Source organism: Neomonachus schauinslandi, chromosome 5, assembly GCF_002201575.2.
Source record: "Neomonachus schauinslandi chromosome 5, ASM220157v2, whole genome shotgun sequence".
Lineage (NCBI taxonomy): Eukaryota > Metazoa > Chordata > Mammalia > Carnivora > Phocidae > Neomonachus > Neomonachus schauinslandi.
In genome coordinates, this window is record NC_058407.1 from 89,317,583 (window position 1) to 89,331,325 (window position 13,743).

The 13,743-nt window shown below is 44.4% G+C and overlaps 1 protein-coding gene across 1 annotated transcript in view; it reads right to left on the reverse strand.

Moving 5' to 3' along the window:
* Positions 1-299: 299 nt before the first annotated feature.
* Positions 300-13,743, reverse strand: part of PTPRO (protein tyrosine phosphatase receptor type O) — a 114,807-nt gene continuing 101,363 nt past the window's right edge. The window contains exons 22-26 of the mRNA XM_021690456.1: positions 13,299-13,433; positions 12,951-13,073; positions 8,019-8,173; positions 6,805-6,940; positions 300-404 (exon numbers count right to left, since the gene is read on the reverse strand). Coding sequence (XP_021546131.1) covers positions 300-404; positions 6,805-6,940; positions 8,019-8,173; positions 12,951-13,073; positions 13,299-13,433 — 654 coding nt within the window. The remainder of the gene's footprint in view (positions 405-6,804; positions 6,941-8,018; positions 8,174-12,950; positions 13,074-13,298; positions 13,434-13,743) is intronic.

The following is a 13,743-nucleotide window of genomic DNA, read 5'->3' on the forward strand; positions in this document are numbered from 1 at the left end:
GGCATCCTGCTATCTCAGGCACAGATCCAATATCAGAACAATTGAAAGTTCTGGATGCAGGGAAGGAAGGTCAAATCATAATGAGTTGCCGAAGCTCCTGCCTGTCATCCCCCAGCCAAGGAGCACTGAAGCTCTAAGATCTGTATGGTATTACTGTCTCCCTATAACCACATTTGGGGGGTCAGAATCAATACAACTGGTGACTGCTGCCTTCTGTTGTATCCCATCACGTCCCCTTCCATGGTTCGAAGACAGAGTGCCCACGATGGCCTCGTCTACTTACTGCTCTGGATCCTGAACTAGGACTTGCTAACATTTTCATAGATGACATCGCTGATGCAGAACTGCTGCTTCTTCTTCATCCACATCAGTTGCACACACTGATGGATAAAAATGTACTGCTCCTGGAGCAAAAGACCAAAGCAAGGTTCAGAGCAAGGTATTGTGCAAACACATGCCAAGATTTAGTATTTTCATACTACGGCAGGATTAGATACTATGATCTGATGTCAAAGGAAACAATATCCATTATTCATGAGATAATTTTATAACTAGAAAATCCAAGAGAATCGACTGTAAAAATACTTTGATTAATAATAGAGCTTAGGTCACCACAATGTAACGCTAAAGGCAATGACTATCCAATCAATAAATCATGGGCCTATTTTGAAAAAAAAAAAATAGTGTATCATCTCATAATACACCAAAATGAATTCTGGGAAGTTTAACAAATTAAGCCATAAAATGGGGGAGGAGGGAAATACAGGTGAGTTTTTCTCTGACTACTTTTAGGAAGGACTTTCTAAACTTCAAAGCAATGTAATCACAAATGAAAATTTCAAACTACCGTTTTTAAAACAAAGTAAAATGAATAAAATCAAGGGTAAATTGGAAAATGGGAGGGAAAATTATTTTCTAAAATTATGACAAAATGTTGATACCACTTAAAAAAATTTATTCAGTATCAAGATCAGACTATCACCTTTAGAAATCAACAGCATGGGTACAAAGAAAGAAAAAAGTCTACATTAAAACCCCTTGTTGGGATGCTTTACACTTTCCACAGAACAGAAACTAAAATAACCTGTTATACAATTAGTCACAAATCCAGTCCTCGAGTTTTTTGCCCATGCATGTGAGTATTGTCTAAAACGTGTCTTCTGTGTAGCAGCTCAGCCCTGCCACCACTGTGCTTGGCTGAGGTAACAAATCTGTTGTAACCTGTAGCTTCCCTGTCACGTCTCTGGCTCTCCGCTCCTGCTAAGCCTTGTTTCCTGGCAGTCATGAAAACCATCGCTTCTGCTGCTGCCGTAGCTACTGCTGCTGCTGGAACCGCCACAGCCACCTGAGGGGTTTGGTGAAGTACTGGCCCCCACCACCAAGGGGCCAGAGCATCAGCCTCCAAAATTTCCTCCTTTCATGGGTCCAAAATTTGAAGATTGACTGTTGTAGGTGTCCAAATCATGATAGCTTCTGCCTCCTCCAAAACTGCTTCCATCATTATCAATCCATGATAGCCATCCTCACCACCACCATATCCACCACCACCACCAAAGCCACCTCACCGGTTTCCTCGTGACCAAAGCTGTCATTCCCACCAAAACCACCTCCACAACCACCACCAAAGTTTCCAGCCCTCTCTTGCTTAGCTAGGGCTTTCCTTACTTCACAGATGTGGACATTCATGGTACGGGATTTTTTTTTTTTTTAAAGATTTTATTTATTTATTTGAGACAGAGAGAATGAGAGACAGCACGAGAGGGAAGAGGGCAGAGGGCAGAGGGAGAAGCAGACCCCCTGCTGAGCAGGGAGCCCGATGCGGGACTCGATCCCGGGACTCCAGGATCATGACCTGAGCCGAAGGCAGTCGCCTAACCAACTGAGCCACCCAGGCGCCCCGGTACGGGATTTTTGAATGACAATCTTGTCTACAGAATCATGGTCATCAAATGTTACAAAAGCAAAGCCTCTCTTTTTGCCACTGTCTCGGTCAGTCATGATTTCAACCGCTTCAATTTTCCCATACTGTTCGAAGTAATCTCTTAGATGATGTTCTTCGGAGTCTTCTTTAATGCCACCAACAAAAATCCTTTTCACAATTAAGTGGGCACCAGGTCTTTGAGAATCTTCTCTTGAGACAGCCCTCTTTGGTTGCACAACTCTTCCATCCACTTTGTGTGGCCTTGCATTCATGGCTGCATCCACTCCTCCACAGGGGCATACGTGACAAACCCAGAGCCTCTGGAGCGCTTGGTGTTTGGATCTCTCATGACCACACAGCCCGTGAGCTCATTTCTCATTGCTCAAAATGGCTCCTCAGACTCTCATCAGTTGTTTCAAAGCTCAAACCTCCAATGAAGAGCTTCCGCCCCTGTTCAGGCTCTTGGGAAACTGACTTAGATATAATGGCGGTGGGAAGGGAGACTTTAATGACGCTTACTCGGTGGGCATCCACGGGCAGGAAGGAGTAACCTAACGAATGCATCTCAATACCTTTATTTTTGTTTAAAATTCCTCCAGTCAGTAACACACACACTTAAATTGGCCAATAAAATATATCGGCAATTAGACCAAATATTCCCAGAAGGCAGGGACTATATCTTTTTATTCCTCATGCCTAGCACTCAGTTTGTGCTTATGAAAGGTTTTCTGAAGTAAACTGAGGAAATATTAAAACAGACGCAAAAGATGGTGACATAATAAAAAATGTAAGTTGAAACAATTGTGTTTCATCCATGATATGAGCAAAGCTAAAGGAAAATGGTAACGCTCGAAGATGAGTTTGTTGAAGCTGTCATTTTTATCTGTTTTGGGTGGAGGTATTATTACTAAGGTGCTAGTAAATGACCTTGTGTACACAGATAGTAAACAAGTGGAAAAGGATCCAATTTAATGTTCTATAAAAAGTAGAATGGTTTAAATAAGGCACAGCAGATCTATACTGAAATATTAGTGTCTTTAAAATGAGATTTATAGAGTTTTGGACGATTTGGGATGATATGTATAGCAAACTGTTAAGTGGAAAATTACAGTGTAAAGTTAGTATATGTACATATAGCATGTAAGCATAATAGTATAAAAGTTATACTTGAATGAAGATGGAGATGAAATACATCAAAATATTGAGGAAGCTGTCTTGGTGCCATGAAATCCAAGTAACTTCATGATCTTTCACCTTTTTTCTTTATTTCCTAGAGCCTCTCTGTAATACCATTAGAAATAAACTTGACACAAAATCCAGTCATGATAGTCAAAGGATTTAAGGGGTCTTTTGTATGACAACTTTATAAAGGTTAGGTTAATACTTAAAGGTTGATACCTCAGCCTAATCTGTATTTTTCAACAAGCTCTGAAGAAAATATATTCCCTTATTTTGTGATAGTATCACATCCGTAACTGACTACCTCTTCTCATTATCACACATCACTCCATTGTTTCTGGTGTTATCAAGCACCGAGCACGGTTCAGGCCAGAGAGTGCCTTGTTTTTCAATTCAGAACGACTCGGTGGCCAAACTTTGTGTCACAAAGAAAAAAAAAGTAGCTGAACCACAGGAAAAGTAAATGAGAGACTATTTACAGACATATCCTTGAGAGCCCCTGAGAAGTCTAAGCTGCTGATCAGGATGAGGGCTGCTCAAAGCAAAGCCCTAACTGACCTCCAGGGAAAGCCTATTAGAGGAAAACTAAACAAAACATTTGATAGAAATAGAAGAGAGCCCAGAAGAGGTGAATGCCACCCATATAGAGCGCTGTATGGTTTCAAAGTGTACAGAGGCCATAAGTGATACAGGCCGACTCACAGCGTCTGGCCTGCGGACCCGGACTCTCTAACTACCCCTTGCTGCTCCTCTGGAGAGGTTCATACCATGTGCCAGTCAGTTGAGAAAAGGGAAGAGAACATGTCAAAATGCAGCCCATGCAGTGTGTTGCTGTGACCCGAAATGTGCATCTCAGGACAGGCTGTTTTAATCAGTTAGTCCTGCTATTTCTAGACTGGGGCAGGGTGGTAGAATTGAGATGGCGGGTGGTAGAATCGAGGAGGTAGGAAAATTAGAAAACCAGCCATGGGAGGGGACCTGGTCCACAGCACACAGGTGGTTTATATAGAGAATCGGAAGTCAGCTGGAGAATCACTCTGGCCTCTTGAAAATCATTAGTGTCAAAGGAGTACTGTGGGATGAAAAAGCTGAAGAAAATAATTTGTTTATTCCGCTCCTTACTTGTTAACATCAGTAAGGTCAAAGGCAGCAGGACTGGGGTATTATGATTGGGCTCGAGGAGGATGTTAGGAAAACCCTAACATTCAGAATCCAGGTTGAACCATGAAAAGCACAGGAACCAGGAAAATACGAAGGTAAACGGACAAGATGTTCCAGACATAACTAACAAAACAGACATAAATAAATAACTCGAGCTAGAGAGCCTCCACTGCAGAATCCCGAGGGAACTCAAGAGTGAAGCTGGAACGGTTGGAAAAAAATCAGTAACCTGTGGTGACCTCCGCCTCTTTTGCTGACTTTGAGTTTTCCCACCAGAGTTCAGAGAAGGGATATTGTACTTTAAAAAGACTGTTTCCCTGGAGATGGAAACTTAAAAATGCTGCCATAAACAAAGAAGCCAAACAACCAAAATTTGGGACCAGAAAGTTAGGGAGAACACAAAACACTTCCTCAGCTCTTCTGAGAGGCACACGGTGGCTGCTGTAGTTTGGTGTGATTACCACACTTGAGGAGAGATAATGGTGTTGAAAATTGGACGGAGGGTCTGCCATGTGTAGGTAGTTTTTTGTTTTTTTGTTTTTTTTAAGATTGTATTCATCCATTTGACAGAGAGAGAGAGCACAAGTAGGGGGAGTGGGAGAAGGAGAAGCAGGCTCCCGCTGAGCAAGGAGCCCCACTCAGGGCTTGATCCCAGGACCCTGGGACCACGACCTGAGCAGAAGGCAGACACGCTTAACGACTGAGCCACCCAGGCGCCCCGTGTAGGTAGTTTTTAAAAAAAGGCATTAGGGGGGCGCCTGGGTGGCTCAGTTGGTTAAGCGACTGCCTTCGGCTCAGGTCATGATTCTGGAGTCCCGGGATCGAGTCCCACATCGGGCTCCCTGCTCAGCGGGGGGTCTGCTTCTCCCTCTGACCCTCTCCCCTCTCGTGCTCTCTGTCTCCCATTCTCTCTCTCAGATAAATAAATAAAATCTTAAAAAAAAAAAAAAAGGCATTAGGATTCTGTAATTGGGAAAGCCAAAGGCAACCAGGCTATAATCAAAGTCCATAAAGTTATAAGAGGCATAAATTAAGTCAGTGGGGCAGACAATTCATCACATCCAAAATAATTAAAATAAGGAGAAGCCCTTTGAAGGCTGGGGATTAATAGACATAATGGGGAGTTTTAACCACATATTAGGATGTCAGTTTACGGCAGTGAAAATCAAAAATATGGACTGATTCATAAAGCACTGTTTAATCACTAGGTAGTGGGCTTCTCTGGGAAAGCAGAACATTTTGAGCTTACGCGAATGAGGTCATGTTAACGTCCCCACCGCCGTAATTCCAAGGCAGTAGGGCTGGGATGTGAGTGGGCTCCAGGAAGTGAGCAAACAAACACATCATCAATGGGACACCTGCATGTGAATGGGTCACTCTTTCCAAAGTGGTATGATCTTGCTGGAGCGCAGAAATAAATCCCTTGGGCTGGCTGTGTGGAGCCTTGGTCAGAGGGGAGTGGGGAAGCAGGAGAGAAAAGTAAAGGGGCGGGGGAGGGGGAACCGGAAGCGCAAACAGATAGCAGCCATTACTGCAGGCTCTTTGAGTTATACTGACACCTAGTGGCGCTTAGTAGGAAAAGCATGGGGAAGACGAAGGCAGCATTTAATCTCCTGGAAATTGAGTAAGAGGACAGCCTAGGTTGTTTTCTACTCTACAAGCGTTCCTCCCACACACACTCCTTGAGCAAAAAGGATTACTGTACGCTCGAAGCTGAGAAGTCGCAGTAGGGCATGGTGACGAGGATTATGAGCCAGCTATTGTGCGTAGGTTTAGGGGCTCACCCAGGTGCCCACCCGCTGCTGCTCAGAGGCGGTGTGATGCTGTGTGTGGGCAGCAAGCAGCCCAGGGCTAACCACTCTGGCAGGAGTGCATTCTGAGGCTTCCAGGCAGGAGAGGACTCGGTGGGAGAGGAGGAAGAGGGAGCACATAACACTGGTGGATATTTCTGGGGATGCTCCCATGTTGTTACAGTGATAATCCCATTCCTTTAGATCAAGGGCACTGGCAGCACTGCCTGGATGGGAGCTGGAAATCCGTAAAATCATAAGGGGGACAGAAAGCATAAATCCAACCCCTGATCATCATCCAAAGTGCGTTGGGACAGAGAATCACATGGAGGACGAACTAATGCCAAACTTATTGAATCAAATCTAGCATTTCAAATATAAATTAAATCACATCAGTTCCACAGTCTCCACTTGGTGGCATTTACCCAGATTGGCTGTCACCTTCACCGAACTCTCAGTCTGTTCAAAGAGGTTTTATTCTATTATAGATAATATAGATACATCCATGTGCTCTGGATTACTAAAGGACATATGAAACCACAGTGCAAGCGCTATACACTGAATGGATTTCTAGAGGCTAAGATCTATTTTTTTTAATACCTTGAAGCAGTTTGAACATGCACACTGAGAAACTGGGAAGAGCAGAGGCAGAAAAATAAAAATTGAGACAACTGTTTTGAAACATGAGACTGAATCATGGGAAGTTTCTCAGTCCAGGGCATATTTGAAAATACATTTTGATTCCGTTCCTACCTCGGTCTGCACCATAGACATCCGGTAGGATCGCATTTCAGACACCAGCCCTAAGATGTCGACAAACTCATGATCCCGAATGTGCTGCAAGAGCCTGTCCAGGGCAATGAATGTTCCCGTCCGGCCGACTCCGGCACTGCAAAAGAGTGTTTGGACAGCATATTCCTCAGACAGTCCTTTTACACGGTTGCAAACACATCGGCCGCTAGAAAAGCCCCAAACTACAGGTAGCACCACTCAGAAAAAAAGAAGAAATACTCCTGACAATATTTTCCTGATTTTGAAGTACATGATTGTGGTTGGTATTTTTTTTTCGTTTTTAAAGATTTTATTTATTTATTTATTTGAGAGTGAGAACACGAGTGGGGAGGGCCAGAGGCAGAGGGAGAAGCAGACTCCCCGCTGAGCAGGGAGCCTGATGCGGGTTCAATCCCGCGACTCCAGGATCATGACCTGAGCCGAAGACAGACCCTTAACCGACTGAGTCTTTCAGTGTCACATTTCTGACTCACCCTGCTGCCTCCCTCAAAGAGGTGCACGGGTGCACAGCCTTAGCCCCACCCCGGTCCAGCTACAGGGCACCCTGCTTCCTGAGGAAGGTAAGGATTCCAGAGGGAGCCGGCTGGAGAGTCGCTTCCTGCTCTCAGCGGATACACAGAAAACAAATCCAGTTTTCTGTGTAGCCTCAGAGTTCGGTGCACACCCCCTGCTGGAAAGTCGGCTTGAGAGGCCACACACTAGTTCTAGCTCTGGGGCTGCAGCCATTTGCAGGCGGGCAATAATATTTATATTATTCAGGGCTGTGATGAGCTATTTTTAATCTGACTTTGTATTTGGCCATGTTATAAGCCACTCAGAATCACTGAGAGGCTAGGGTACTATCCCACAGCACCTAAAGGCAAGGATTTGAGCCCTAATCCCTCCCCATGCTAGCTGCCTGAATTTGTGTGAATCCCTTTACCTCCCCTCTTCTCAGTTTGTTTTTCATCTGAAAATGAGAATAATAACATCTACCTCATAGGCTATGGGAGATAAGAAAAGCCATAATATAAGTAAATCATGTATCAGGTAAGATATCAATTGTAAATTTTAAAAAAAGGCATAGTTTACATAATGGCAAATTCAGTGTGACAGGGAATATGGAACGGTGGGCTCTTTGCTTGGTAAAGCAGAGCCCGTGGGACCCTAACAGAAGATAAGGCTGATGAGGTTACCTGCAGTGCACGATCATGGGGCCTTTGCTCTTGGTAGCTTGCTGTCGAACCACGTGTACAAACTGCAGGATGCTCTCCGCAGCATTTGCCGTGGGCACCCCGTGATCAGGCCACGCCGTGTAGTTGAAATGCATCACATCCTGCATCTCATCAGCCTTTAGGGGAAAAAGCCAACACAAGCATGAGTGTCTCAGTGCGCCGGCCCGATGGCCTAGGCCTCCACGGCAGCTCACAGGTTAATGGCTTCAAAAGTTCAAGCCACGTTCCCCTCCTGGCCAGTCCCCTTCCCTTCCCAGCTCTGAGGATGGTGTCTGGCCCAAAGCAGGCCCTGAAAAAAAAAATACTAATTGTGTAAAACTTCGAAGAGTAGGATAAATAGGCAAATCTATGCCTTTGTAGAGATAAGAGCTCAAGCCGATCAGGGTGTGCCTCCTGGCTCGGCCACTTGGCAGTTACATCAGCGTTGGTCCAAGAATCCCGTGGAAGGTGCTATTGGTTCCTGCCTGCCCCTGGGTCCCCTTTGCCAGGCTGATGCACCCCCTTTCCAGCGGCTGCTAACAGCATATGGCTGTGTCCTCCTCATAGCTGTCCTCCACAGAGGGAACTGCCTGCCTTTCTGGAGCGTGCCCGAGGGGATGTGTTCTCCTGATGAGGGCAGTGCATAGCTAAGGAATGACGGATACTGGGGTACAAATGCCTGCCCCCTTACGTCAGGGGGCACAGCTAACAGCACAGTGCCATTCACTGCCCTGGCCATCTCCGTGGGACCCAGCCGAGGCCAGAATTCAGCGGAACCCACAGCTGTGTGTAGCTCCTTCCCTGCCCTGGCCTATCCTGATTCCCTTGTTCCCTTAGAGATTTGACCCAAGACTGTACTTTCAAAAAGTCACCAATATGACAATCCCTGTCTTGTGCTCTGACCCAAGACAAACTTGCTGAACATGTTTTCTCATGCTTAAAATGAGCCCTTTTAAATGTTATAGGATAAAATAACCCATCACAAGGGTGGTTGTGAGGACTCAGTGTGCTCATGTCTGTGAAGGATGGGACCTGGTAGATATGGTCATCACTACTACCTAATTACCACCACTCTCTCCCAGCTCAGTGCAGGCTTATGGTTGGTTCTGGGAATCCCCGTGGGTCGGTATGTTTTGTATATTTATCTCATTCATATTAACGCATATGTCAAATGTGTTCTTGTCCCCTCTGAACTGAGAATTATCAGTTAGGGTGTGGGCCTTCAAGATTCACCCTTTTTTTCTTTCTTCTTTCTTTCTTTCTTTTTTTTTTTTTTAAGATTTATTTATTTGAGAGAACGTAAGGGAGAGGGGCAGGGAGAAGGAGAGTCTCAAGCAGACGCCACACTGAGCACAGAGCCCCATGCGGGGCTCGATCTCACGGCCCTGAGGTCATGACCTGAGCCAAAACCAAGAGTCGGATGCTTAACCAACTGCACCACCCAGGCGCCCCAAGACTCACTCTTTTTAGTCTCTACTAATTTGTAAGCATAAAGATTTATTCTGTTCTTATTATCAACTATCAGAAATAGTCCAAATCCAGGCCTCACAAAGATCTAATTCATCCCCTCCCCTCAAACTTGCTAAGAGCCTAGGATGTGCTTGGTGAATGGAATACTGTATCATAATTTGGAAGAATTTGGCCTGGTTATGAAACTAAAGCCAGGTTCAGGTATTGAAGAGAAATGAATTCCAAAGAGCCAGTGGCCGTGGGTGGAGTAAAATTTGTATAAATGTAAGTAAAGCATATACGTAAATACCTAATAAGATACATAATAAGATCTGTGTAAACATAAGTAAATCAGCACTTCGACTGGACCCCCTGTCCCCTAGGCACTCAAGGCTATCCACCCCCAGCCACACGCAGTGCCTCCCTCACTGCCTTCAAGGGCTCTTTCTTAGACACATGGAGCATGGGTGCAAAAGTCTGCAAAGATGCTGGCGACTCTCACTGCTGTGTTCAGGAAGTATGGCAAGGAAGTAACCCAAGCATAATAAATTGTGCAGAATGACTCCATTACTCAGCACCATGAGGATTTAAGCATACTCAATCACTAGATAACTTCGGTTGCCCAGAAAAGCTCACAAAAAATGTTAACTCTTTTCCAAGGCTGATTACAGGCTTTGCTCAAAGACTTGTACATGGTAGGCAATACATATGTGTGTATAGATATATATACATATATATAATTGATCTGAAAATGTATCCAGCTAAAATATGCAAAGTGGTTCAAAACTGGGAAACACTTAAATTGTCATTAGTCTCTATCAGGGTGATCCCTGTCAGCTGAATAGTAAGGCACGCGTCGATGGGAACAAACACATTTTTGCTGGTTTCAATCTCCAGTTCCTACGCAGTTCAGGCCAAGTTTTCAAGCCCTGGAAGGTGGCAAATTATGTGTTATGGTCATTTTCCTCCTTTCTTATTAAATGAGAAAACCATCCTTGTTCATCTTAGCCATTTCAAAATTTCTCTTACCCCGATGTCCTCATTCATGTACTTTTATCTGGTTGTACTCTGAAAGCTCCCATATATCAATATGGAAGGAATAAAGAAGAGTGTGAGCAAAAATTGAAACAAATAGAAAAACATGCGCATGAGCACAGCACAATATTCTTTCGCAATACAACCTTCATCCAGGAAGCATAAAACTTAGATTCGGTTTATGGCCAAAAGGGGGCACTCTAGGACCGAATGCTTGTGACTACTGAATAGGCATCTTACCAGAACATACTATTATTCAATGTTTTATTTCAGTGTTTCGAGCCCTTGACACGATTATCATTGAAAGATAGGTCACGGGCGCCTGGGTGGCTCAGTTGGTTAAGCGACTGCCTTTGGCTCAGGTCATGATCCCGGAGTCCCGGGATCGAGTCCCGCATCGGGCTCCCTGCTCAGTGGGGGGGGTCTGCTTCTCCCTCTGACCCTCCCCCACTCATGTGCGCTCTCTCTCTCTCTCTCTCTCTCATTCTCGCTCTCTCAAATAAATAAATAAATCTTAAAAAAAAAAAAAAGAAAGAAAGAAAGAAAGAAAGATAGGTCAGCATTTAAGACCAAGGACGAGAAGCATAGGACTGACCAGACACTGCTCTATGTGACTCTTCTCTGTCAAGGAAACAGGCGTGGAACAGACCCTATTTTGTGCTCCGCAGTCTCTTTTCTCCTGAATGCAAACTCAGGGAATTATTTGTTCTACGTTTACCCAGCAGTTTACACTGGCTTTCCGGCTGAAACAGCCAAGAAACAAAGCCGGATTCAAACGGCATTCGGGCTGTCAAATATTTTCCCTGAGGAACGTCTGTGAGATTTCCAAGTGTTTTATTATTTTTGAAATCGTTCATTCATTCACTCATTTATTCATCCCACAAAGATTTTATAAATGGCAAAGGGTTGTGATTACAAAGCTTATTACAACAGGGTACGTGCTTCCCAAACTCACAGCACGCTGGGGGAAGAGGACATGAAGAGAGACAGTTATAAGCATCTCTGGTGTCCCGTGATAGAATAATCTAGATGAGACTAGAGCAGAGGGGGAAGGAATAAAGCTGTCTGGAGACTAGGGAAAGCTTAACAAAGGAGGTGACCTTTGAATTGAAACTCTGAGGGGGAAGTGTTTAGGGAACAGGCAGACATGGCCATTTCAAAAGTATGGAACAGTCTGCTAAGGATTTGCCTAAATTCCCCTGTAGCAAAAGCCGTTTTGTTAACTACCAGTGATTAAGAAGTGATTAAACTTGCAAATATCAATAAATATCAATAAATGACGAATTAATGAGTACTTCTGCTGTATTGATACGGACAATCTTTGTTTCCATTGTCCACATTAAGGGTCAGCAGATGTTTTCTGTGAAGGGCAGACAGTAAATATTTTAGGTGTTATGGGTCATAGGGTCTCTGTTGCAACTACTAGAGCTTGATGTAGCACAAAAATGCTCATCGGTAACATGTAAGCAAATGTGTGTGTGGCTCTGTCTCAATAAAATGGTATTTGTGAACACTGAAATGTGAATTTCATATGATTTCCATATTTTGTGAGAAATATTATTTTTCTTTTTTTTTTCCACCCACTTAAAAATTAAAACTCATTCTTGGCTCACAGGCTTTACAAAACAAGCAGTGGTCCATCGGTCCACAGCCCAGTCTACCATCCCCTGACCTATACGTTTAGGAAGTGCTGTTTCTAAGCAGAGAACATTGCAATGAGAATGTTCCTATTCAATGTTGTCCTCAACAGAGAGCATGTTCAAGTGACTACTAGTAAAAATGCCCTCCCCTCTTCTGGGACTGCCATGTGTGAAGAAGGCAACAGGGTGACTGGTTGTTGTCAGCCCCTAAGCAGCACATAAACATTCAGCATAAGCTCAAAGGCTAATCATCAGAGAGGTAGCAGGTCCGGGAAAAGGAGACTTTTCCTGGACATGCTAATATTCAGAAATCAATAGCATTTTAAAAGAGGTATGGAACCATGGTTAAAAAGGCCTGAAGTAGCTTTGACATAGTAAAAACCAAACCAGAACAAAAGTAAGGAAAAAAGCCAAACAAAACCAAACCCAAACTACTAAGTTATGGTCTAAGTGTTTAAAGTTTAAGTGTGTCTTATATATCCTAATTATTCGCACATGGAATTTAGTATAAGTACTGAGAACTTCTCTCCTCAGTCATAACTGGTGAGCGGGTGATTCCCCGAGTCTCCTCTTGCCCTGGGCTAAACTGAGATGGAACCATGAGGACTTTTCATCCCATCTCTTCGGGCTCTCCAAATACATTCAGAAAGTGGGATTTATCTTTTTATCTCTTGAAGAAAGCACTGTTGCAAAGCCCGAAGAGCTCACAGTCTGAGGTGACGGTGGGTTGGCCTCTGACACGTGGGTGTCCCCTCAGCATGAGGACCTGAAAATGTGCTTCGTGACTTACATAGTTGATCCGGAAGTGTCTGCAGGCCCAGTCATCCCTCTCTTCCTCCGAGATCATCTCCACGGTGATGTCTCCGTAAGCTATGGGTTCTTCCGTGAACGGCCAGTAATGGTCACATTTCACCTGAGGGGACAATGGCATAACCTTTTAAAACAAACAGGCTATGGAAGAAAGTCTGTGCTCACTTAGGGAAAACAGAAGTCCTTGCCTCTGAAGAACCGTATCGTACTATTGTGAGGAGGAAAAATGGAGCAAGTGGAAGTTTCTGGTATACAGTAAGCACTCAAGCCATGACCACGGCTAGTACAGGTTGTGCTGCCAGTGGGGACAGCCCCCTTGGGCACTTACCCTTCTTTTCTCGTTACACTGCGTGAGCATGACAATGATCTGGGACTTCTGTTGTAGAACCATCTTCCAAAAGTCATTTCTGGTCTCAGGCAGTGGTCCCTGTGTGGCAATATACTCCTGGGGTGAGTTGTATCCCTGAAAGATGAAGTCACCAAGTTGTCACCTAAGGAGCCCCAGTCAACACCAAATGCTGGTCCACACGAAAGAGGAAAACCTGAGAATTTACTGGGGGATGAGCCTGGCAAAGGATCACATACCTGGGTCGTGTTCTTTCCCTTTTACATCAAAGAGGTAGTCAGAGTAATGGACCCGTGTAGGTCAGCGTGATTGTAAGCCTTGTTCTCACACCTTTTTAATGAGAACAGCCACTATTTTTAAAGAACAGGGGCTCAGGTGGAGCCCTTTGAGTTGAGTTGCCGAAACTGAAAGCTAAACCCGACACAGA